The 25,710-nt window shown below is 63.3% G+C and overlaps 1 protein-coding gene across 1 annotated transcript in view; it reads left to right on the top strand.

Annotated features, from left to right (window-relative positions):
• The window catches only part of ZNF536 (zinc finger protein 536), a 277,569-nt gene extending 262,363 nt beyond the window's left edge, over positions 1-15,206 (top strand). The window contains exon 6 of the mRNA XM_054570232.1: positions 14,358-15,206. Within this exon, the coding sequence (XP_054426207.1) occupies positions 14,358-14,599 (242 nt within the window). The 3' untranslated portion in view covers positions 14,600-15,206. The remainder of the gene's footprint in view (positions 1-14,357) is intronic.
• Positions 15,207-25,710: the final 10,504 nt, after the last annotated feature.

Below are 25,710 nucleotides of genomic sequence, written 5' to 3'. Positions count from 1 at the left end.
TGAAGGTGGCAGTGACTCCCTTGGAAGACGTGGATGTGCTATTACAAAACAGATGCAGCGGCAAGTGTCCTGCTGTGGGGCGTCCCGTTGTCCCCGGGCGCCCGGGGGTGCTGACAATGGAAGGCACAGCCCCACGGCGTGGAGCTCACCTGCGGCCGGGCCCCAGGGCGGCGTGGCGGCGCGGCTCCGGCCGGCCCCCCGCCCCCCGCCCCCCGGCGACGGCGGACCCCGGGGCCGGGCGGCAGCGTGGCTCCCGCGGGCTGCCAGGTATCTGCCGCGTCTCTGTGTCATCCGTCAGCGGCGAGCTCCTCCGTCATCTCCCCTCGCCCTCAGCCCCGCGCGCTCTCATTGTGTTCATTATCTGGGCTCCGACCGGCCCTCCCCCCGCGCCCCATCCAGTAAATGCATCTCGGTGCGACTCTCAGTCCCGATTATGAATCGATGATCATGTGGTGTAAGAGAGATAGATGGCTCTGAGTCCCATCTTGTCTCCCCTAATTGTAAAATATTAGTTACATTACACTGTGTCTTTTGATTAATGGAACTTATTTGGAGTAGCCTATCTGAGCCCTCCCCCTTCCAAAGTCCTCCACTGACTTTTGAGAATTGAGTGATTTCACTTAAAGCAGACAAATAGGCCCTTCAGCGGGGAGATAGTGAGGCGGGGACGCCGCGGGCCGGCCGGGCGCCGGGTGTGCTGGGAGGACAGGCCGCAAGGCCCGCGGCGCTGGGCCACACCAGCCTCGCTTCCTCCGTCGGTCCACCCCCTTTTTGGCAAACCGAGCCCATCTTGCTGACTTGCAAAACAGGATGTGAAACCAAATTGAATTAAAATTAAATAAATTGCAGATTGCCACATTCCCACATCCAGCCAGTCAGATCAGACCTGGGGCGTGTCTGAGCTCTCGCGACGCGGGGCTCCACGCGCAGGGCCAGGACGGGGTGTCCCAGGTGCTCTCTGCCCCCACGCCTGACACGGGAGATGTTCGTCCTTCCGGGCAGACTTGATCTGATCTGGCACCGTTGACTTAAATATGTCTGTTGATGAAGTCCGTGCCATACGAACGGGAAGTCGGTGCCTAAATTCCTTATTAGAAATAACCGCTGTCTATCTTTCGGGGCAAATTCAAGAACACATTCCTTTTGAACCTGTCAGCGCAGTTACAAAGGGCTGCTTACTTTTGAGGCGCACCGTGTCTGGATCTCAGGGAAATGAGACGGCGGACTGTGTCAACAACGGGCCACAAAACGGCAGCTCAGATGCGGGACACCAGGGTGCTCCCCGGAGGGGTGACTCCGAGGACCCGCGCTGTCTAAAAGGCCCACCGCTCCCGACGACCTTCTGTAGGGCGTGCGTAGTATTTTATTCTGACTTCTGGATTTTTATTTTTACTTTTATTTGCATGATTCTTGGAGACACGGACTCTTCTGTATTTTCTGGGGACCTGCTATTTCACTGAAGGCACTGGAGGCAGAAGATTGATTTTATTATGGGTATAGGAAGCTGGTAATGTTTTACTTTATTTTTTTTAAGAGCATAGCAATGTGTTTATGGCTGCCGGGAAAAGTGAAGGCAGAAAAACAACCCGCCTGGGTCTGAAATTCATCCCGAGGATTCGATGCCCAGAAACACGGAGACTGAAGCTAGAGGCTGAGCCGCCTCCCCGTGCCCTGCTCAGTCTGTCCCCGGCAGCCTGCAGGTGTGGGCGGAGCCAGGGCTCACCTGGGCGCTGGGTTAAAGGCTCAGGTTCTCAGTGGCTCCCTTCCGTCACCCCAGCCGAGGGTGGAGGCTTTATTTATTTTGTTTTCCTGTGTGTTTTGAGTCCTGGCTCCAGAGGAGTGTGTGCCTGAGGGCTCTTTGTTCTGGGTGCCGAGGGACTGTTTTAAATGGCACCTGGGCTTGGACTGCTGTGTCTAACAAACGTCCTCAGGGCTTGAGGTGCACTTTCTGCCAGTTCCAATCAGCAGCGTCGCTCAGGTGTGCGCGGCCGTCATACTCCGAGAGAATCGTATGGAATATTCTTACCACAGCGCGTGAACGCATATGGACAACTGTTGGCACGCCCATAAATTCCACGACACACACTTGTCTGTTCCGGATCCATAACACCAAATGTGCAGTGAAACGCCGTAGCCACAGGCAGTCACGGCGCGTGCGTGAAGCGCTCACACTTGGCCGCTGTGATGCGCCTACTATGGCTTCTGGAGCCCCCGCCCCCCACGCTGGCGGTCTCGATAATTTCACTTAAGCACAGTGGGTGGCGCAGAGGGGACGGCGGCGCCTGGGAGGCCAGTGGCAGCTCCGGCTCTGCTGTAGGCGAGTCCTGCGCTGGGGCCCCGGTGCCGCACGAGGCGCGGCTGCCACCTGGCGTTCCTTCCCTGAGATGGGCCCCTGGGGCTCGGGCGGGGTGCCGGCGCGCAGGACCATGGGGGACCTGGCCTGTGCGAACTCGGGGTCTGTGTCTCTGCGTGGGGCCCAGGCCCCTCTCCGAGCCTCAGTCCCCGTGACAGGCGAGAAAAGGCGGTTTCGTGGATGCAGGTGCCTGCGGCAGGTGCTGGACCCTGGACCCGCCTCCAAAGCCGTCCTTCTCGGACCCGCCTGTGTGCGTTTGCGATTTGAGCTTTCACCGGCTCCCTGCTCGCCTGTCGCTTTGCAGATTCGGTGACGTGTGACCGGGTACCACCAACGACGTGTAGCAAGAGCGGAGGCGAACACGTGTCTGCGGGCCGGGCCGGGCCTGGGACCCGACGACCCGCGCGCAGAATCGCTTCTCCCCGGGGACCCACCTGTCTGCGCCCGCCCCGGTCCCTGTTTCCCAAATCGCCGTGGCGGGGCAGGGGTGCGCGGGGCAGCCACTCCGGCGCTTTCCCGTGGGTGTCGTTACGGTCGCCCACTGTCGCATGGGAAATAAAAGTCAGCCGCTTTCCTCTGAAAGCGAAGCTGGCAGCAGGCCTGGGGCCCGCGGGCGGCGCGGGGCTTCCGGCGCCGCTTCCCAGTCACGTGTCCATTCAAGAGCCGGAACACCAAGTGGGATTGGCCAAGCTCTCAGCCAATCACGGAGCGCGACGCGCGGCGAGGCCCGCGGTGCTGGAGAGACCAGTGCGCGGGGCTGGCGCGGACCAGACCGGGGAGGCCGCGCGGGGTCAGGGGACCCTGGGATGTGACCGCGCGGGCGCGGCCGCCCTTGGTGCGTGGATCTTAACAAATAAAAGAAGCATCTGGCTGTGTGAATGCAAGGGAGACTCCCGCCTTCCTCCCCGCCCCCTCCCCCAATATCAGCCAAGCTCTGTGTGTAAACAGAAACCCTGTGTACAGCAGGTTGGGGCGCCTGGGAAGCAGCTGGAAGTCGGGACTTGGGGTGGGGGGCACCTTGAGACCCAACAATAAGGGCTTATCCGCCGGCCACCGACTGCGCGCAGGCGTGGGTTGGGGACCAACGGCCATAAGCCTGGGCCGTGCCGCGGAAGCGCGTCCCCGAGTTCCTGCGCGTCCCTCGCCGGGAAGGGGAGCCTGGGCCGGGGGCGGGCAGGGGCCCCGGCCGGTGCACCAGCGAAGGGACGGCATCGAAAGCTCAGCTGGCGAGAGCCTGGCGCCGAGGCCGCTGAGTCGCTCTCAGCCGCCCCCGTCTCCGCGTAGCTGTGAGCGTCTATTGCGGGGTTCAGGAAAGAAATGCTTCCCTTTGCCAAGTAAATGTTTGTTTGGTTGTTTATTAGTAATCCTGTAAAATACTCCATTGGCTTATTTGGCATCACATGGGGGCCTCTCCAGGCTCCTCCTGAAAACAGGATCTTGGGGGGCCCTGGGGACCCCTCAGAGAGGAGGGGTCTGGAGACAGACCAGGTGGTTTTCAACCCCGCTGCCCACGCCCTGCTCCACCTGGGCGCGGACCGGCTGCCTGCGCCTTGCTCTCCCCACCTGTGACGTGGGAGGACCTGCTGGGCGCCGTGCTGACCCCGGCACCGCATCGGGGCTCCAGGCTCAACACCGCGGCCAGAGTATCTCCTAGAAAAGGCACCCGCTGCAGCCAAAACCCATCTCGTTTTCTTTTGGCTGCCGGTGGGTCTTTCTTTTCCTTCCATTTTAGTAAATCATTTTAGATGGAATTTTGTAGTGTAAGTAAAGCTTCTGGCTAATTATCGCGAATAGCTTATGCCTGGGGGTCAGCAAGTCAGCTCCTATCGGTCTGAGTGAGGAAAGTTGGGGAGAGCGTGCTTCTGGGGAGCAGGGGGGCCCGGGCTCTGGAGGGAGCCCCCATCTGTGTTGTCCAAACACGTCCCACAAAACCCAGAGCATCTTCCCAAAGCCAGGCAACCCGGGGACCCGTCTGCTGAACAGGCAGCCAGTCCGGGTCTCTTTGTACTGAGAGTGGGGTCCGCTTGGAAGACCTTCCCCCCTCCCTGCCCCCTCCCCCCCAGACACAGGGGGAGGGACACCAACTGCCTGTCCAGCAGGTGGTCCCATGGGTCAGGGTGGGGGGCCAGCCACCCCCACCGGACCCCAGGCTACGTGCAATAGGAAGATCCTTGTAATAAAAATCCCCCGTGACGGACACATTCCTCAACTGTTAGCGATCAGTTCGGGGGTGTGGGCGAGGGGGTGGGACAAACCGAAGGGCATCAGAGGGGGTCGCACTGCACACGCAGCCCACTTCAGGCCTCCGTCATTTGGGGAGGTTGGGCGCTAAATAATTTGTGAGCCTCCAAACACGCAGGTTATTGTTTGCGGACAGATGGTGCAGGCGTTTTATGGCTTTTCCTTCTGTGGGTCTGCATATGTGGGGCGATGTGCGTTCTCAAGTCTTTGTCTTCTTGCTAAAATCTCTAATCTGAAACAGGCAATCAAGCCCAGAGGCAGGGCTTCTGAGCATAATCAGAGTTTTAAAAGCCAAGAGGAGGGGGGAGCCAGAAACCCCAGCGCTGTTACGAGGCCGCTGTGTTGGCAGAGAACACAGAGGTTATTAGGGGATTCGGCGTGGACGAACGGAGGGACTCGGGACGCGGGGGAGAGGGCCGGCCGGGCCGAGGGCGGGCGCCGGGCCGCCTGGCACTGCCCACCTGCCCACCTGCCCTCCGGAGAGGGGCCTTTGTCTCCGCCGGCGGCACCCGGGCCGCCCCGGGGCCGCGGCCGCCCCGCCCGTCCGAGTTCCGTCATGTTCGCGTCCAGGAAGGAAATGAAAGAGACGAGCTCAGGCCTCTCTTCTTCCTACGGATTTTTCTCTTTTATTCTGAAGATAGAATTACTGTTTGTAAGCATCTGAAAGTCATTAGAGGCCCCTGCAGTCTGTCAGGTGCCGACGCAGGAAACTGCTGAAACCAAACGGGTGCTTGCACCCCGGGCTGGGAATTTGTCATGTGCTGATGAGCGGTTATAATAATATATGAGCAAATCACAAGCATTCTGCGAATTAATCAAATTTTTTTCCCTCTGCCTCGTCTCTGGGAGAGTGGCTTTGCAGGCAGACGTAGGTGAAGCAGCCCCTCTCGCAGATGGCCGCCCTGGCATCAGATGGAATTTATATAACAGTAATTCTGACTTCCTGCCAAAGTAGCAGTGAGCACACCAGGGAGACGTGAAGGCGAGTCATGTGGTTTTGCTGAGGTTGTTGTGGGAAGTTGAAGGGGGGAAATCTCAAATTTTCCTCTTTGCTTTTACTGTTTTTGCCTGAAGGGCCAGAAACGGAACGCCACTCTGCCATGGGCGAAATCCGTCACGTCGTTTCTTGTGACTTGTGCTGAAAGAGCGCTTCGCAGCTGCTGGAGCTGGTGGCGGTGGCGCCGGGGACTCCCGTTCCCAAGGACTCCCTCCGGTCAGGACCCCGCGGGAGAGGCTGCGGGGCGGTGGCCCCATACGCTGGGCTCCGCAGGCGGTCCCCGCCTCTGGGAGCCTGCGGGGGGCTTTTCTCTCAAGCGTTTTGTTCGATGAGGACTCGGACAAACCTCCCTTTAATTGCACGCGGGCGCCGTGTATGGCGTCTAAGTCTCCTGGGTTTACTCAGTAGTGGAAGCTGATGGGCTTGGTGATTAGAGGGATTGCCTTCGGTTAGCAGCTCCCAGGCCTGGGAGTGCGTTGGGTGGGGTGTGTGCGTGTGTGTTGCGAGGGTGGGCGCGCGTGGCCTGCGCTCATTTGGGTTCCCGACGGCCTCCTGTGCTCCGACCCCTCAGCCCTGCCTGCCCCCAGGGCCCTCCCGCTTTGGAATTGCAGGAGGTCTGGTCGGGGGGTGAAGGGGCCGTGTGGGCACTTTGGGGACCACACCTGGCAAGCATGGCTGTCACCACACGCTGCCTCTCCCCATGGGTGGCCCGCGGGCTGCGTCTGCCCCCAGGTCCCAAGGCGGCGGGTCCTCCCCGGGCGCTCGGCCCACGTGACTATGGAGGAGTCAGCGGGGGGTGGGGGGGGCGCCACGCCGTGCGCCTCGGTGCGCCTGGGCGTGACGCCTGTCATTCCGGGGCCGTCTCCGATCACGCCAGCCAGGGACGCCAAGTCTGACACCTTTGATTTCAGAGAGAGCTTCTTAGACGGAAAAGGGAGAAGAAAGCGGTCGCTTCCGCTTTGCGGCTTCCCCAGAAAAGCTGCGTCTCGCCGCCGCCTCCTTCGTTTTGCTTGTTCCTGGCGTGTGGCCGCGTCAGGGCTGCGCGCTGAGAAGGTGATGTTCATCTCGGCTTTACTTTGTCATTTCCTATTGTTCCGGGGCCGGTGTCGCCGCCGTGGGAGGAGAGGAGCGGCCGCTTACACGCGGGCCCGGGCGTCCTTCACGCGGACACTTGCCGTGGCTGGGCCTGCCGCTGTCTGAGCCCCCAGGGAGGACGGAGGCGGGGTGTCTCCGACCCTCGTGAACACACATCGCCACGCGCAGCCGCACGGAAGCGTGAGGGAGCGTGACCCGCCCCGCTGCGCTGTTTGTAGCAACACGTGCTGCAGCCCATAGGAGCCCCAAACCACACGAGCCCCTCAGGAGAGCGCCCGTGTTCCCGTGACAGGTGCGTGTAGGAAGCGCCGCCTGAGGTCCAGGGGCAGCGGGGCCTTCCCCTGGGCCTGCCCCCGCACACACACCCTCGGCGCCTGCCAAGTGACAACGTCCGCCCCCCCGCCCCACCTTTAAGTTTCACGGTGACACAGCGACTACAATTAAGGGCCGATGTGTTCACGTTAAGTGACACAGAGGCAAACAGGAAGCGGCCAGAGCGCCACTTGCTTATGTCGCGAGGGGTGTGCAGGGCCTGAGGGATAGCCACACAGCACCTCGGCTTCGCCCCCGAGGCAGCTGAGACACCCAGGGGACACAGCGGAGGCTGAGAGGCAAGCGACATGGGCGGGGGCGGGGAAGTGGGCCAAAGGGCAGACGGGCGGGGCGGGGGGCGGCCAGGACCCAGCCCTGGGTGGCCACCTCCGAGGACATGTTGCCAGGCCTCCGACGTTTCAAGATCAACTGCTTGTATGCGAAGTTTCTTTGTTTTGAAACATTGGCAATGCCTTAATTGATTTAAAATTGTGTTGGGAACAAAAACAACAAATGTGCGCGCCCACAGCCTGAGGCCTCTGGGAGCGGGGGGCAGGTATGTGCTGCAGGGCCGCGTCCAGAGCCGCCCCCGGGCCACCGGCCAGGGCTGTGCCAGCGCCTCGGGGAGGGGCCTGGGTGGGGACTCCGAGGCTGAGCTCCCTCCCCACGGGCCACAGAGGAAAACGCAAAGCCTCCCGGTGGCCCTGTGCCCTCCACGCCCACGGCTGGTGGCAGCGGGGACGGTGCTCCCGGGGGCCTGCAGCGGCACAGAGCGCCGCAGGACGGGCAGCCAGCAGTGCGGCCAGCACAGGCCTGGGCAGCGCACGGGGAGGCTGCGTAGCCACCTCCTGGGAGGCACAGCGCGCTCCAGGGAGGGCGCGGAGCACGGGGAACAGACGCCAGGTGGGGACGTGTCCTCAGGTAGCCGATCTGGGTTCTGGGTCAGGCTGCCCACCCCCGGGTGTCCCCAGGCCCCAGTGCCGGCGAGAACCTGGGCTGGGCAGCGGGCTCCCCATTCCCGCCCCCACCTCCCACCCCGAGGCGCTTTCTAAGCAGCTGCTCATGGGAGCAGCTTCCCCTTCCTTATGTGGCCCTACTGTGTGCAGAGCCACAGGCGCTCTGCCCTGAGACCTCAGAGGTTTGACGGGGGAGGGGCTCCACTCGACTGCCTGGGAGGAGCTTTGGGGGCCAGCGGCTGGCGACATCCCCTGGAAGTGGCAAACACTGTCCAGTGAGAAGGGGCAGCAGGGCGGGAAAGGCAGGGCGGGGGCGGGGGCTGCGGGGGGGCGTGGCCAGCGGGAGAGCAGGGTGCGCACAGGGCGGGCGGGACTTGGGGACGGGCTGTGTGACGTGGGCCACCTGGGTGCTGGGGGCCGCGCCGGGAGGATCGGGGGGCGCCGCCCCACCCGACGCCCTTCCCTGGAGACCCCTCTGGTGTCCGGCCTCGGCGTCGGCACCCTCACGCTAACTGGTGTGCGCCTGCAGCTGCAGCTGCAGGAGGTCAGCAGGCCGCGGTGCGTGGAGCCGGCCGCCGGCTCAGAGGGGCCTGGGGCAGAGCCGCCCCCTCAGGGCCTGGGTGTCCTCAGCGGGCACGTGGGGGCCCGGGCCCTGCCCGCAGCGCCGTCGGAGAAGCCGCAACGCCCGCGGTGGCCCCGTCGAGGCCCCCGCCCCGTTGGCCGCCCTTTAATACGTAGGAGCCTGCGCTCCCGCCTCCGCTCTGGGAGCGTCTCCCAGGCCTCGGCTCATCCTCACACGCCTTCCTGGGAGCCGTCGGTGCTGCGCCCGTTCTGCAGATGGGGACACTGAGACACAGAGAGCTAACAGCCGGCCCAGGGCACACGGCGCCACACGACGGGCCAGGCCGGGTGCCGGTGCCCGGCTGGGAAGCCTGCTGGGGTCCCCGCTGCGCCGGAGCCACGCCTGTGTCCTCGGGGCTGCGGAGAGGTCCCCGCTCCGCACGTGCACCCACCCCCGGGAGGCGCTCCGTGACATTGGGGCCGCGCTCCTGGCCGAGGCCGCCTCCTGCGCTGGGGTCCCTGCCGTCCCTGAGCGCAGGGAGTCTACCGAGTTGAACTGGAAGGGGCGTCGGACGCGACGTGTTTGCTGTGGTGTAGATCCGGAGCTGCAGAGAGGGCGCGTGGGTGGCGCAGGGGCCCCGCAGGGCTCACGCCGTTTTCCTGTTGTTCCCGCCCTCCGTCAGCGGGATTTACCAGTTACCAGCCCAGGATGGGTCCGCTGCTGCGAAGTGAAGTCCGTACTTTGTGCAGGTGTCCCCTGCGTCCACCCTCCTGGGCATTCTCTGCTCTGGGACCCCCCCGGGAGGCCATGTGACACTCGACTGTCATGAGTCCTGAGGTTCCTTGAGGCAGAGGCGTCTCTCAGCCTTTCCTGGCTCTCGACGGCATGGGCCGTCTGGAGGAGCCTTCGCAGAGCTCCCCCGGGTGGGGATCCTCGTGGTCAGACTCGGGGTACAGGTCTTGGGGGGCAAGGCCCTGGGGGTGCAGTGCCCTCTTGTCACCTCCGGCCGGGGCACGTGTGGCCACCCTGACCCGGAGCCCTGGTGGAAGTGGTGGAGATCAGGTGCCTGGTCCCCCGTAGTCCCTTGGCCCCTTGGCTGCTGGGAAAGACGGGGAGCCGACTGCGTGCCCGAGTCCGGCCTCAGCCCCGTGTGGGGGCCGTGCACACAGCGGGTGGGACGCGCGGGCAGTTTCTCTGCCTCCTCCGTGTACTTACTGATTCACCCTTTGGCTGTGTCATCTGGCCGGGATGTTTATTTTCTACGTTGCCATTTGCTCCGTTGCTGAAACGGGTCAGGCTCTGGCTGCTGGGCAGCCTGGCGGGCTCTGGCCGCTCGGACCGCGTCCCCAGCCCCTACAGTTTTCCAGCAATTGCTTACGGCCTGGCCCCGGGGCTCCTGTCCCCGGCTGGGGCCAGCCGTTCTTCAAGGAGCCTGGTCCCCAGTTTGGAGGAGGATGATGGAAATCACGGCCAGTGTCCGAGCGCCCTGCACCCCGGGTGCGGGGGTTCCCGGCCACCGCCCCCAGCCCGTCCCCGCACCGCTCGAGATCCCTCTTCGTTAGAGTGAAGCCGTGTTGGTAGGGTTTTAGATTAAAACCCCAATCACAGGAAATGTAAAACCGAAACTTATTTATATGAAGAATATTCCAAACTGTTTTAGCATCTTTGATTAGGTGGATGAATATGTTTTGGAAAACTGAAAACATAAATTATGTACCTGATTAGAGCCCTTTTTGCCTATTTGGAATTCAGGAAATTAAGAAACAAATATAGAGCGTGTGGACCTGCGGGAACGGCTTCCTGCCGGTGCGCCGCGCGGTTGGCACGCCCGTCCGCCCGTCCAGTTGCCCCCGCCTGGCCTGTTGGTCCTGGGCGGGGCGGGGACCCTCCCAGCGTGCGGACCCTCGGAGAGAGCAGGCGGGGGCTGCGTGGGGGCCAGACCCCTGCCCTGCAGGCTGGGTGCCCCCTGAGTCTGCGGGGTCCCCTGCAGGGCCCGGCTCCCAGTGTAACCAGCTGGCCCTGCAGCGGGAGCCCTTTCCTCACCGGCAGCCCACGCGTTGCGAGTGTCCTTGGTTTCAGGGCGCCCGCTGGGCTCCGGCCGGGGCGCAGGCAGGCTGCTGACGTGCGGAGCCGCCCTCCCCAGGTCTCGGGGCGGTGTCTGCGTCATTGTGGCTTCCTTTGTGGCTGCAGGAGACCCTTCAGGGCAGCTTAGAGGGTCTCCGTGCCCCTGTGCTGGGCAGGCTGTTCTGAAGGGGGGCGTGTCCGCGTGCCTCAACCTGGGCTCCGCGGGCCAAGGGGACCCCGCGCCCGCCACCCCCCCGGCAGGTCCCGAGGTTGGGGTGGCCGTGCCCGCTCCCGTCACCCGCGGACTGTCCCGCCCACTGTACGTCAACGAGCAGCAGAGGCCCCAGAGGGCCGGTCTGCGAGGTGGCTCAGCCAGGCGGACGGCACAGGGGTCTGCGGGGTCCCTGTGTCTGCCCGGGCCCCACGGACACACACAGCCCTCTTCGGAGCCCTTTCCTCGCGTTGACCCCACGCCACGAGCCCGGGGGCGGGGTCGTCTCTGTGTTCCAGGGCGCCCTTGCTGCGAAGTCTGGAGCTGCATCTCGGAGGCCACGGGAGGCCACGGCCGGCCGCGCCGCGGTGGTCTCTCTCCAGGACATGCTTTCTCTCCCCGGGGCTCCCCGGGCCCCGCCTCAGGGCCACCTGTCACCTGGCAGCGGGAGCTGTTTGGGTGTCCTCCCTGTATGACCCCCGGGACACGGCCTCCTCACGCTGTGTCTGCAGGAGCCTGTGACCCCCAACGGGGGCCTTGGCCGGCCACCATCTCGCGGGCAGTGGGAGGCTGTGTCAGGCACGCGCCACGTGTGCAGGGGCAAGGGGGTGGGGGTGGCCTGTCCCGACAGCCAGCCGTGTGCTGCGGGCGCCCACGGGTAGGCTGGGCCTCGGGAGCGGGGGATGGGAGCTTGCGCGGCGCGCCCCCAGCCCGGCGGCTCCGTGCCGGCCACATGCTCAGTGCCAAGCTCTGGTGGGCACCTGGGGACCACCGTGGTGCCCGTGCCCATGGGGCCGTGGTGCGTGCCGTGTGTGCAGTCTCTCGCACGCACATGACACACGGATACCGTCCAGGGGCCTCCTTGCGGGTGGGGGCGGGGGCAGGGCAGAGGAGCCTTGCTCCCAGACAGCCCGGGGTGACCTCCTGACCAGCACCTGGGCCGCTGGGGACCTGCCTGGGGACCCTGCTCCGCCCCCGGGGCCGGTCTCGCTGTCGGCGAAGCGGAGGCACCTCCCACCGTGCACCCCCAGCCGAGGAGGGCGGCGGGGGCCGTCCCTGTCCCCCGGCCCCCGGGAGAGGGAGCGGGGCCAGAACGGTTTCCCACCTTCCCGGGGCGGGACCCCCGAGGTCGGCCCCTCTGCGCAGCCCCTCGCTCCCCGGCCGCCCATATGGGGAGCCGTCGGCAGTTCGGGGAGCCTGGGAGCCCCCGGGACAGGCGCCCCCGCGTGTGCGGCCGTAATTAATGGGTGGCCCCCCCAGGGCAGGCTGCTCCCCCTCGCCCGGAGGTAGCGGCAGAGAGCAGACGTTCCTATCGTGGCAAGTAAGAAAAATTCCTCATCCCCCCACTTCTGTTATAAACAATGTACGACTTGCTTTCTCCTCACTCCTCTTGACCCTGCACACTGTATACATATTTATATATTATTCATCGTGGATTAAAAATAGATGTGCTCTTTACCACGGCAGTGCGGCGCAGTGACAATACAAATTAACGTATGATGTACTTAACTTTTCACGCGGCCGTGACGGGGGTGATGATGGCCTCCGAGTGGGGGCGGGGGGCACCCGCCGCGCTGTCTCGAGCTTGGGCCCCGGCCGCTCGCGGGACTGGCGCTCGGGGCAGCGGTGCGGCTGCGGGCAGAGCTGGGGGAGGCCTGCCCACCTGCCTCCTCCGCGCAAGGGGGTCCGAGCCTGCGGGCGCCTGTGGGCCCGGCCCCGGCCCACCTCCCGCGTGGAGCTCCCCGCCCGCGCGCTTCCTGCCCCTCTGGGCCCGTCGCCGCCCCTCACACCTGCCTTCACTCAGGGGGGCCCTCGCTCCTTCCGCACACTCCCTCCGGCGTTGGGCTCACGGCGGCCTTCACGCAACCACTTGGCGGGGGGGTGTCTCTGTGTGTAGTACGCTGTCATCGTGGTTCTTGGAGGGCGTGGGAGGAGCCGAGGCCTGGGTGCATCGCGGCCGCTGGACTGTGTTTCAAGGGACGGCCCAGGAGGTGTGCGCACGGGGGCCGGGGGGGTCCTCCGGACAGGGCGGGACGGGTGGATGGGGCCAAGTGACCAAGGTCCTGCCTGCTCCTTAGGAGGGAGGTGGCCGTCGGAGAAGCGGGGCCAGGAAATCATAGGAGGAGGTGGGTTCGAGGTGCGCATGCCGATTCTGGGGGGATGGGGACCCCCATCTGGGGATGCCCTCCCCCAGGCAGCCCCGTGCAGCCCAGGCCGGGGTCCGATGGACCCAGCCAGAGGAAGAGCCAGCGGGCGGAGCGGGTTTGTCCTGGAGGCCGGCTGTCCCGGTGGGGAGAGGGACAGACACCGGCCACCCCTGATGCTGGCAACAGAGAGGCTGCTGCCAGCCCTGCGTGTCGGGCGTCTCGCGGGGAAGCGAGCGCCAGCTGCCGGCGCTGGCCTGGCCGGCGGCCCCCGGGGGCAGGACCGCCCCGCGCCGCAGCCCCGTGGAAGGAGGGCTGAGTCGGCGTTTGGGTGTTTTCTGGGGTGAAGGGTTGGGCCTGTTGGTGCTCTTGTTTGTTTTGCTGAGCAAATGAAACCCAGGCCTGGGCTCGGGGGCTGCCAGGAGCGACTCGTTCACAGCTCCCGGCCTCGGGGACACAGCGCCCCGCCGGGACGCCCCCAGCCGCTGCTCGGTGGTCTCCTCAGACGGCCTCAGGCGCGTGTGTGGCGCGGAGCGCCAGGCAGGGGCGTTGGCATGGGGGCTCAGACGCAGGGATCTGCCTCCTGCTCTGCTTCTGAGCCTCCCTAGAGAGGCTTGACGTCAAGGGCCGCCCTTCCAAGTCCAGCCTCCTTCAGTGGGTGGCCGCCCGGCTGGCACCTGTGCCCCCGCCTGGGAGCCCTGGGGCCCACAGCGTCCGCCGGCTCAGCGCTCCGGCTGGGCCCAAGGCGGGGGACGCCCTGTCCCGCCCTCGTCACGCCCGGTTCGCTCGCCAGTGGAGCCTGTGGGCGGGGAGGGCGTGGGCTGCCTCTGTGGACAGGGAGTCAGGGTCCCGGGCGGAGGGCTCCGTGGCTCCTTCGCGTAGAGCCGGGGCCCCCGAGCCCAGCGCGGCCGCCCCCTCTGCCCGCTGTCCGTCTTCGTACGGCCTGTGAGCGAAGAGTGGTGTCCACATTTTTCAAAGGGTGGAGGAAAAATGCAATTCACATTTCAGTGTCCATAGTAAATTATTGAATTTCAGCAACAAAAGGCTGGAAAATGTTTCCTCTTTGTTATACCAACATAAGCATGTGCATAGCGTCTCGAGGTGCCTCCCAACCCGCCGAGTCTCCACTATTTACCACCCAACTTTCTACTGAAGAAGTTTTGGGTGTGGGGAGCTTGCTCTGCTATCACCTGGGAAGTCTGAGTTGAAACTGGGCCAGGAGGACCCCATTCTGTCCCTGTCCAAGTTTTGTCATTTGGTAACGGGGTGACCTATGTGCCCACACAGACGCACTGGCTGCGCGTCTCTCCTTCGCTGTGTGACGTCTGCCCGGTCGCCACCGGTGGCAGGGACCACGCTCCTCGGGGGGGTCGGGCGCCGGGTGCCCAGCTGCAGACCTGACCGCGCTCTCTCTGCCCGCAGGTCCCCGGCCGTTCCAGTGCCGCTACTGCCCCTACAGTGCCTCCCAGAAGGGGAACCTGAAGACCCATGTGCTCTGCGTCCATCGCATGCCTTTCGACAACAGCCAGTACCCCGACCGCAGGTTCAAGCGCTCCAGGGTGGACGCGGACACGGCTGGGAGCTGCGAGGAGCTGTCGGCGGTCAAGGCGGGGGGCTCGGAGCTCCCGGAGGAGGGCGAGCGGGCCCAGGAGGAGCACCACTGAGCCGCGCCGCCCGCCGCCCGCCGCCCCGCACGGGTCTAGGGTTGTGCGTCTGGGAAAAGAGCGTGCTAACCATGCCCTGGGGGGCGGGGATCATGGGCCCCCCCCCGCTAGTGTATAGAACATTTAAAAAATTTAAAGAGATATCTATATATATATTAAAAAGAAAAAAGGTCCCCAGCCCTTGAAAATGGCTGCTAAACTGTTACCCAGCAACAAGAACTTCCACACAAGGCAGGTGGGAGGAAGGCGGAGGAGCCCCATCCCCTGCCACGTCCTCTGTCCAAACGCCACACTCTGAGCTGGAAGCGACACCATCTGAACGCTTAGTGCTGCCTCGAGGACGGAGGTGCTGTGTGTTCCTGTCGAAGCACCTCCAGAACCTGACACCCGCCGCTGTCACCGACCGGGCACCTAATGAGACGCACAGGGAGGCAGCCCGGTGCCAGCCAGGCTGGAGCGGCCGCAGCCCGAAATCAATAGGCGGGCGTGGTGGCCGCGCGCTTGGAAACCCGAGCTGGCGGCGGCGGCGGCGTGGCCGTCCCGTGTGCCGCTAAACGCGCAGCCGCGGGTCCGCAGCCAGGAAGTGTCTGCAGACAGATGTCCATTGCTGGTTGGATGAGTAATTCCTTTTTTAGCTCAAATTGCAGTATTGAGGGAAGTGCTTTTTTTTTTTTTTTTTCTCTTGGCTTGTCTTTTTTTTTTTTTTTTTTTTTTTTGGAGTAAGAAAGAAGGTGGCTAATAAAAACATTTAGGGGAACATTTTAAAAAATATTGTTTAGAAGAACTAGCCAATCCTGTCCATAGAAGGTGCTGGGGAGAAATGGAAATGGATATAATAATAGGAAGATGTTTTTTATTATGATTTTTAACCTCTGACTTGAATGAAGGCTGCTCCGGTCCTTGTAACCAGATTTTTTTTCACGCGTTCGTTTTAATCAGTGTTGCAGACACGAATCAGATTTTCTTCTCTGCGAGCTCTCGTAAAGGAGCTTGTATTAAAATATGAATCTAAACATCCTGCTCTCTATCGCTAATGGAGAAAACTGTTTGAGTTAAAATGTCTGTTTTTGTAAAACAAATGTGTTCTCTATTTTTGTAGATTTTAGATTTTCTACTGATTGGATAATCCAAATTTATCAAGTTCTTCACCACCCAGAGGGAGATTTTGAGGGCCAATAATGAAACACTTAACTCATTTAAAAAAAAAAAAAAAGAAAGAAACGGTTTAAGAATACTAGTTAAGGGTTTGTTCTTGAATCCGCTAGAACGGAGCGAAGGGTCCGCTTCCCAATGGTCTTCCTTTGAGTGACCCCGAACCGGTGCTGTGGTCTGGGACGTAAGGGAAACCGTGAAGTTATAACTTCTTCTCAAACAAGATCATTCCGACTTTAAAAAAATAGAAGTAAAAAGTCCACATTTCCTTGCAGGCTGGGAGCACAGGATAAAACCCCAGGGCCTTAAAAACTTCAGCTCTGCCTCCAGCAGTTTACGAAAACACTAAACTGCAATCGATGTAAATACAACGCTTCGCTCTCCTGAGACGAGGAGGAGTCTCGGGCGTGGAAGGAGCGCGGCTTGCAGAGGCCGCAGCGCGTGCCCCCGCGCCCGGCTCCCTGCGTGTGAGGCCGCCGGGCCCGCCTGGCGTCCGGCAAGCTGCTTTCTTGTTTTTCTAGACTAGTTCTCACTGCCTTACTTAAATCGAGTGGATACACTTAATGCAACTGTTTCTATGGTCCCAGAGCCGGGCCGCGACGTGACTGAAAACTGTCGGACTGTAGTGAGCTTTAGGATTCCCACTGCACTGCTGTGTCTGGTGGCTGTGCTGGTCGCTTGCTTTCTGTGTGTTTGCCCTGCCTTTGGTATCTTAGCAAAGAAAAAAAAAATATATATCTTAAAAAAAAAAAAACCAAGATAAAAAAAGTAAAAAGAAAAAAAAAAGAGGAAAAAAAAAAAAAAACAAGAGCCACATTCCATTTCTAGCACTTTGGGAACTCAGTATTCTTTCGTGTCTTCTGAGCATCGCCGGATGCTCCAGGCAATAACGCCGTCGCGGCACTGGACAGCCCCTCTTGTGGCGTGTGTGTCGGTCCCATTCTGTCCCGTGCTGCCGCCCCCGCCCCCTCTGACGCGGAGCGTGTGCCGCGGTGCTGCGGCGCCCGCTGCGAGCGTCGCCGGGCTCTCCTCGCGGAACGTGTCAGGTCCTCTCCCTGTAACTCCTGTGGTCTGTGATGCTGGTCATAGTACTGTCCGCCTCCTCCTCGGAGCGGACCCGTCTCGGAGGAGGGCTGAGATCGGTAGAGTAGAGGGTTTCGTTGCTATGCTTGTAACAAGTAGAAAACTTTGTATTTAAAGTTTATTCTTGGTCATTATTTATTATTATGATACATCAGTTGACAGAACTTTATTCTGGTATAGAAAGTATTAAAAGTTGTTTTTTCAGCAATGACTGTTTTCTTTCTGCTGTTAGAATAAAATGTCTTTGAAGCAGTCCAGTTTTATCCAGTGTTTTATGCAATAAAACCTCTACCTCTGGAAAAAACAGACATCTTTTCCTTTCGCTTATGTGTACGAGGACGTGGAAAACCAGCGCTGGCAGCTGGGCCAGGCGCGGGCAAGCCGGGGTCCCGGCCACGTAAGAAAGCAAGCGGAAGCCCCCCGGGAATCCGGGCGCCGGCCCCCGCCGCCGTAGGGGGCTGAAGCCACAGGACTCTCTGTGCAGCGTGTGTGCGTGCGGTGTGCGTGCGCCAGAGCGTGTGTGCATGTGTGTGCTTACGTGTGCATGCCTGCACGCCCACCCACGTGTGCGTGCGGGCCGTGCTTCCGGAAAGGCGCGCGGACGTCGGTTTCGGTAGGTGCAGCTTTTGGAAGTAGAAGTGCTTTTCATGCCGCAATAATGATAGGAGACACTTACAGTGCTGGGGTCTATTACTCCCCTTTACCGGTAGAAGGGTTTTTTCTTCTTTAAAATCATTAAATGCAGGGAAGGCTTTACCTCCAAATTGCCGGAGGATAATCTGAGTCCTCCCTCCAGAAGCAGAGGCAGGCGGCAAAGGGCACCGAGGCCCCGGGTCGGCCCCGGCGGGGCAGAGCCCGGACACCCGCCCGCACGGCGAGGCGAGCGTCCTGCGCCGGGTCCGGGGCCGCAGAGCGGCGTCGTCTCCAGGTTTTGTTGCCCTGGGTTTGGTTTTGAATCCAGCGGATTGTTGAGGCGGAGCCTCGGGCGGGGAGTCCCGACCCAGGACTGTGCGGGCCATGGGGGCCGCCCTGTGTACAGGAACCTGGGGCCCCCCTGTTTCCCTCAGACCGTGGGGGTCTCCGGGGGAGCTGACAGTGCGCGACCCCCTCCGCAGCCCAGACTGTTGTCGCGAAGAGCACAGGCGAGTCACGGGGCTTCCCGTGCGGGGCCAGGGAGCGACCCTCAGGGAAAGGGGTTGCTGAGGGGTCACAACTCCACAGACGCGATGTCCCCAAGCCCAAGTGCGTCCGGGGGCAGGAGTGGGGCGTCTTGGGGTCTCTGGAACCTCAGCGACCACCTGCATCACCACGAGGGCCACGGCCTGGGGGCTGTGGGGCCCTCCAGGGTCAGCGGACGCCTGGATTTTGTCGGCAGTCCCCTGGCCTGTGCACGCTGGCTCAGACGTGTTTTACAAAAGTCTGTAATAAATAGCTGAGCAGAACGTGGTCTGTCCGTGGAACGGACTGCTGCTCGGCCGTACGCGGGAACGAGGCGCTGACCCCGACGTCGCGTGGTCGCATGGGAGGAGCCGGGGACGCAGAGCGCCTGGCGCAGGGTGACACGTGCGTGGACGTCGGAGCTGGTGGAGCCGCCGCGCGGCGGCCGGGGGCAGCGGGGAGGGCGGGCAGGACGGCCACCTGGACAGGCCTCTTTCTGGAAGGGTGGGAAGAGTCTAGAATTAGGCAGCAATCATGGTGGCCCGGCTCCAAAAATACTAAAAAGCAGGGAAGTACCCGCTAAAGGGGTGCGTTTTATGGTACGTGAATTATCTCTCGGTAAAGCTATTGTAACAAAAATAAAACTGGGAGGAGGTCTTGGTAAGAAGCATCAGAACGTACTTCCATCCAAATACGTGGAGCCCCACATCAGCACGCCACGCGGGACCGTAAAATCGGGGCTGGGCTGAGTGCCGCGCGAGCCTTTGCGGACCCGCCTCACCAGCGGCGTCGTCTTGACCAGTGTAACTGCTCTGCGCGCGTCGAGCCCATCTGTGAAATTTTGAGATTAAATGCGGTGAAATGTGGGGCGTGCCGTGTGGGTTTGTGAAGCACTTGACAAAGGCCAGGTGTCGTCGCAAGTTTCGGGTAAATCTGAGATTGATTTCCTGCCCCCGAGACGCCGCGCCCTGAAAAGCCCTGTGTCGGGGACCTGCCTGGGGCCCGCGGTCAGGGTCCCTTGGAGGCAGCAGACCCTGGGCCGAGGTCCTGCCCTTCCTGTTTTCCAGTTTCCTCGTTCGAAAAGCAGAGTTCCCTGCCCTTCCCGGGCGCCATTCCCAGGGCGTTCGGGGGCAGTGGGAACAGCCGGTCTTGGGTTTGAGGTTATTGCACCCACTTGTTGAAGGGATGGTCACAGAGGACCTACTATGCGTCAGGCGCCGGCCACAGGCTGGAGGCCCGCAGACCACTGTCCACGGAGGAAACCGCCTTCAATCTGATCGTAGAAACTGAACCTTGAAAATCCTCAGGGGGAGAGGCCAAGGGGGCACGGCTTTCCCACGCCACACGAGAGGCCCCACGAGGCAACAGGAACTGACACAGGAGGGAGGTGGGGCCAAAGCCACACATGCGAAGGGCCTGCCAGGCTCCGCGTCTCCCGGTCGCGTGGCCCTGGCCGACGGGTCCCATTCCCGAGTCCGCTCCTTGGTCTTCAGTCCGGGGAGAGCGTGGCCCACACGAGCCTCCCTCAGGGGTCAGAGGGGAGGGTCCCCCGGGGGCTGGCAGTGGGCGGCAGGCCCGGCTCAGAGGTCAGCCAAGGCGGCGGTGTCTGCAGGGCACCCCGGTGACTTGTTTTCCAATGTTTTATTTTTCTTCCTCCCCCGAGGATAGGTTTGTTGAGCGTAGAGAGAGGAAGGGAGAGCGAGACGTGGATTTGCTGCTCCACTCCTCGATGCCTCATGGGCCGATTCCTGCGTGGGCCCTGAATGTGCAACCTTGGCGCATCGGGGCAGTGCTCTAAGCAACTGACCCCCCGGCCAGACCCACGGCAGCGAGGTCCCTCAGTTGTTGCCAACGCCCGGGGCGGCAGGCCCCCAGGAGGCGGCAGAGGGCTCCCGAGCCCGGTCCGGGGACTTCGTGTAGCTCCAGTCACCCCTCTGTGGACGGGGCGTGGCCGCCCCGCTGGCTGTAGAGAACCCAAGCGGGCGATCTGCTGCGTCTCAGCCTCCTCCTCCTCCTCCTCCGGCTCACGTCCTGGCCACGCCAGGCTACGGCCAGGGGCCATGGGAGCCCCGGTGGGCGGCCGAGGGGTTCGGAGCCGGGGTTGGGCCACGAGGGAATCGGGTTCAGACCCTCCTTGCCACGGCACCTGCGCGGCAAGGCCGGCAGGTACCAAGGCCCACGCAGGTCTGCGCAGGGCCCCGGCCAGTGCTGCCTGTTTCACGCCTTCTCGGCGCGGGAGGGCAGGAACCCGCCCCTCCTTCGGACCAGGCGGGGAGGCCCCAGGGGGAGCTGCGGAACGGCAGGCGCCGGCGCTGAGGCAGCGTGTCGCTGGTACAGAGGCGCTGAGCCAGCGTGCTGTCTCTTGTAGTTTGGGGCGCGCACGTCCCCCTCTGTTGAACATCTGTATTGTAACACTGTATCATGAAAACCTCACCTGGTGTATTGTAAACACCATCCCACGGAAGTCGGCGTTCAGCATTGCGGTTGTCATCCCGAGGACGGGGGGCTGGGCTGGTCCCCGCACACCGGAGGCCTGTCCCCACGGGGGCGGGAAGAGCTCATCCTGTCACACGGTATTAAAAATGCCACCCAGCTGGGCAGGCGGTGCCGGGCTTGTGCAGAGTTTTAATCTCCTCACCTGTTGAGAGAAAGGAGCGGGTCGCGGGGGAGGGGCGGGAGGGGAAGGGCTTCTGTGAGCGGGAAATCACAGGCAGGGGAGGGGGAAAATTTAAATGATCCCAGACCGAACTGTTTTGCTGTTAATACAGAAATACAGTGCAAGACACATTTAATGGGCTCTATTTTTTATTATACTATGCTGAATAATTAAGTTTGAAGCTAAGTGTCACATGGATTTATCTTTTAATTAAAAAAGCATGGTTCACGCATATTTGAGTGGTAGTCCAAATAAATGCAATATAGAAATTTATGTTTGTTTATCTAGGTGTTAATTACCTAGAGATTGTTCTGGATTAGTTCTTTTTATAAAGTGTCATAAGCTCATGTCAGGAGGAATAAAGAACGCTTGCCCACGGAACCTGCGCCCCCGGCGAATCCCAGCGCTGTTCTGACCTGGCGGGGCGGGGGGGACGTCGGGGTGTCAGGTGTTCGCAGGGTCCCGCTCCGCCCACTCCGAGGGAACAGTCGTCTGTAGGAAATATCCCTGGGACACACGGACAGGAAAAAGCGCCGCCGCTCTGCAGCCCCTCGTCGGCGGCCATGCAGGCGACGTGGGGCGCTTCGCGCTCCGGGCGGTGAGAGTCTGTGCGGGAAGGGGCCCTGTGCCGTCTGTCTGTCCGGCTGCCTGAGCTGGCGGCTGCCGGGCCTGGGAGGCGGGGCGGGGCTCCCCGGAGACAGGGCGCACGGGACGTTGGCTGCTGCGGTTTGTCTGAAGCATGTCAGCCTCCCTGCGGCCCCCAGGACAGGCAGGCGGCCGGGGGGGACGGGCGCCCTGGCAGGTCCGGGATGCGGGGGGCCCGTGGAACCCGAGCCTTGCCCGAGGCGCGCCATCCCCGGGCAGAGGCCGGCTTTTTCTCTGTTGACAAGGTGATCTTGGCGGTAGCTGCAGCCGGAGGGCCTGGTAGGAACGGAAGGTTTGGGCGCGAGGTTGGGCTGGAGAGCAGTGGACACGCGGGGGCTGGAGGAGGGCGGCCCCGAGGGCTGAGCGGTCGCAGGCCTCTGCCGGGGACGGGTCCTCGCGTCTGCCGCGCCTCCTGGCCCCTTTCTCCTGGGCGCCAGGCTCCGGTTTTGGCCGCCAGAGCACCAGAGAGTCCGTGGAAGCAGTGGCTCGGTGCGTCTGCCGGGCGGGGCGGCCTTCTCCCCGGGGCGTGGAGTGGGCAGGGACCGCTCAGCTGACGGTCTGTCCAGCTGAGCCTCTGTCCAGCTGAGCGGGGCAGGGGCGGACCCCACGGGCGGACCGGCCCTGTGCGGCGCCCTGGGCCGGGGAGGCTTTGGTTTCCAGTTTTGCTCCCCCTGCCGCCAGGGGGCAGTCCCGAGGAGTAGGCGGCTGGGCAGTGCACATGGGGGGCACGGGGCGGGGCACCAGGCTGGGGCGCTCTCGTTGCCACGGGCAGGGGTGGCGGCCGGGCCTGGGAACCAGGCAGAGCCTCCGAGGGGTCAAAGCATGAAAGGTCAGGGCCTTGGGGAAGCCTTCCGCCCAGGCACCAGCTGGTGACCCCATTACGGCAGACAAGGATCAATGCCTCCGGTCTTTTAAATTATTGACACTTAAACTGTGTTTTCCTCCCAAATTGCCGCCCATTTCCTCCCTGGGGGCGCTGCTGGTCACTCATTCGGGCCGGAGCCTTGGGCACTGGGGACACAGCAGAGGACACAAGAGAGGGTCCTGGCCCCACCGGCCCCCTCGCCCACCTGGAATCAGCCGAACGGGGCCGTGGGCTGGTGAGCGGGGCGCGGCTGGCGAGTGGGGTGCCGCCGCCGCGTCGCCGCCCAGGGCCCAGTGCGGAGGCCCTGGGGCTGCCCTGTCTGCAGAGAGAGCCCCGCCCGGGCGGCCGTGGTTCTGGGGGGCGCGGGGGTCCGTGTGCCCAAGGCTGCCCGCGTTCCCTGATTGTTCCGACTGAAGTGGCGCTCACACAGGATGAACCATTGTGAGGCGCACCGTTTCACGGCCCTGAGGGCGTGCACAACGCTGGGTGGCCACGGACTGTGCTGAGTTCCCAGACAGCTTCTTTGCCCTCAAAGCAGACGCCATATCTGTTAAGCAGTTGCTCCCACCCCTGCACCCCCCCGCCAGCCTCTGGCCAGCGCCAGCGGGCTTTCCACCTGGAGGGGTTTACCTGTTTGGGACATGTCGCTTGAATGGCATCGCACAGCATATGACCTTTGGTGTCTGGCGGACCTCCTGGGCGCGGTGTGGCCCGGGGCCACCGCGTGGTGGTGTGTGCCTGGACACTGTCCTTCTCTCCGCGTGGACGACGTCCCACTGCGTGTGCAGACCGCGGTCTGCGTGTCCCTTCCTGTTCTGGCGGACGTCTGGGCTGCCTCCCCCGTCGGCTGTGCCCCCAGAGTCCTGCTGTGGATGTTCACGCGCAGGAGTTTGGGAGCCTGGGCTCAGGTATTTTGGGCGCGTACCTTGGCGCGGACTTGCTGTGTCGGTGGCTATTCTACATCTGGATTTTTCGGGAGCCACCCAATTCCACCTTCTTATTCGACACGTCGGCTCGCGGCAGGACCCGCGTGAAGCCCCGGCCGGCTCCCCCGTGTCCGAGTCAACCTCGTCCTCACGCTGCAGCCGCGGGGCCCCGGGCCCCGACTTCCCTCTAACCCCCCCGCCCCCGCTCCCTCCCAGCATCTCGGCCCCATCGGTGGCTTTGTTTCTGCCACTCGGCGCACCTGCTCCAGCCCCAGGCCGTTGCACCTGCCGCCCCTCTGGCCCCTCCCATGGTGGGCAGCTTTCCTTTTCTAGGTCTCAACTCAAATGTCCCTCAGAGAAGCTTCCTGTCACCTGTTTACTCGCGTGTCCCTGGCCCCCGCGCCACGCCACAGCCTCCCGTCCGGTCCCCGTGCCCCGTGGGGCAGCCCGGCGTTGCCTCCCAGGCACCCTGTCCACCTCTCGGTCGACGTGTCCACGATCTGCCTTCCTCACCGGAGTCTAAGTCCCATGAGAGCAGGGACCTGTCCTTCAGGGCCTGGCGCGAGCCAGGCCGGGGAGAGAGCGTGACCTCCGGTGAGTCCTTGCCGAGCAACTGAAGGCTCCCGACCCGGCTCCCGCTGGCAGCGATCACGACAGCGTCCTGGGCATTTGTCAGCTTTTATGTCCCTTCTGCGGAGCCCAGGAGCCGGGCCCCCAGACGCAGAAGAGTGTGGACTAAGCGCCGAGGCAGGTCCCACGCGTCCTGGGGGCCGGGCTGTGGCTCTTCCTGCGTGTGGCTCTGATGTCCCTGCATGTTGGGTTCCCAGAGGGCAGCCCCCAGCCTCCACAGAAGGACTCAGAACTTCCAAGGCGGGGGCGGGGGGCTGCCCTCGGGAACCCGGGACCCAAGGTCACGCCGCCCAACTGGGCGCATCCCCTCCCTCTGAGCCTCCTTACGGCACCGCCGCGGGGGGGGAAACAGGCGCGCCCTGCGGCCGCGGCGCATGGGAAGGACGGGCGGCACAGCCTCCGCCCTCGCCTGCCCTGCTGACCCGGCCACTCTCGTGCCTGTGACCCTGGGGTCGCCGCCGTGTCTTAATGCCTTTCCCTTTCTCAGCTTGCTGACGGGGCGATTTTCGGTGAGGGCCACATAAATACTTCAGGAGTAATTCACGGGGAAGAGCGGCGCCTCCGGACGGATGACGCTGGACACAGGGGGCCACTGCGGGGGCTGCGTCGATTATTCTAATGCGCGCGATAGGTCTGCCCCAGGGGACGTGGGTCCCCTGGGTCAGGCTCTGCGCCCCGAGGCCCGGGGGTGGGAGCAGGTGGCGGAGCCGCTTGGCTGGGGCGTGCCTCCGGCCGAGGTCCTCCCCAGCTCAGGATGGACAGGACGGGAGGGGCCGCCGGCCAGGCAGAGCCCGGGCGAGAGATGATGACACGCAGTGAGAGCGTTGGTCAGCGGCGACGCCGTGGACCCGCGCCCTGCCTTGCGCTCGCCCTGAGCTCCGCTTGGGGGTGGGGGCACTGCTCCGGGGCACCAGGGTTTCCAATATGTTGTTCTCCTTGAAAGTGTGAGGAGACGCCCCAGGTGGGGCCGTCAGAGCCGTGGGACCTTGTTGGTGTGGGGGGAGTTCGTGGGGGCCGCAGCGCCCCCCGTGTCCGCTCAGGAGGTGGGGAAGCTGGGGCGCAGAGGGGCTCCGAACCCGGGGTCCCCGCCACGGACAGGGAGCACGCTTGCCACGCCGAACGCTCCCTGAGTGCTGTTTATAGAGCGACGTCTAAAGGTCGCTGCTGCGGTTTGGTAATTACTGATGCGGGTTCGTGACCCCAGAGGAAAGCGTTCATTGATCCCAGCCTGGGCCACGCTGACCCCAGAGGGTCCGGAGACGCCTGGTCACGGAGCTGGTCGGGCGGTCCTCTCAGCCCTTACCCCGCAGCCCTGACCCGGGGCGTGTGCCGGACCTGCGCCCTGCCCTCCCGAAGGTCGCGGGGCGTGCTGACCTTAGGAAGGCCCAGAAAGCTGCGCTCTGCTCAGTTCTGGGGCGAGTCTCCTTCCCCAGAGGGCTCCCAATGACCTGTCCTCCCCACATCTGAATCCCGCCCTCAGTGACTCGGCCCTGCACGCCGAGGCGGACGTGAGTGACAGCGAGGGCACAGGGACAGAAAGGCGGTGGGGCTCCCGGTCGCGGGGCAGCGCTGTGCGCTCAGGCCGGGCCTCACGCGGAGACCGCGGGGGAGGGGCCCGAAGGGGCCCGGCGGCTTCAGTGGCCACACGGCCGGCCAGGGAGACGGGAGCCCAGGGGGCTGGGTGCGGGTCACCGGAGCCCGGGCTGCTGTGCGTGGACTGGCCCCGCGTTGTCTAGTGCTTGTCGTTGTCATGGTGATTGGGAGGAGACGGACAGATCTGTCACCGCAGGGAGCTGACACACATCACCTTGTACCCCAGGAGGACTTCCAAATGCCAGTGACGATGGCGGGGGCCCCTGGTCCCTGTGCACCAGCGGCACACGCCGCGCCCCGCCCCCCGCCCTGGCCCCGTCCCACTCGGGGGCAGCGCTGTCCCCTCGGTGCCCCAAGCGCGGGGCTCCGATGGGTGGGTGGGCCTCGCGGCAGCGCGGCCGCG

Source organism: Pteronotus mesoamericanus, unplaced genomic scaffold (genome assembly GCF_021234165.1).
Source record: "Pteronotus mesoamericanus isolate MK-2021 breed Mesoamerican mustached bat unplaced genomic scaffold, CSHL_Meso_final contig_202, whole genome shotgun sequence".
In the NCBI taxonomy this organism is placed as follows: domain Eukaryota; kingdom Metazoa; phylum Chordata; class Mammalia; order Chiroptera; family Mormoopidae; genus Pteronotus; species Pteronotus mesoamericanus.
Note: the sequence above shows the minus strand (reverse complement) of the source record. Positions and strands in the feature narration are given on the sequence as shown.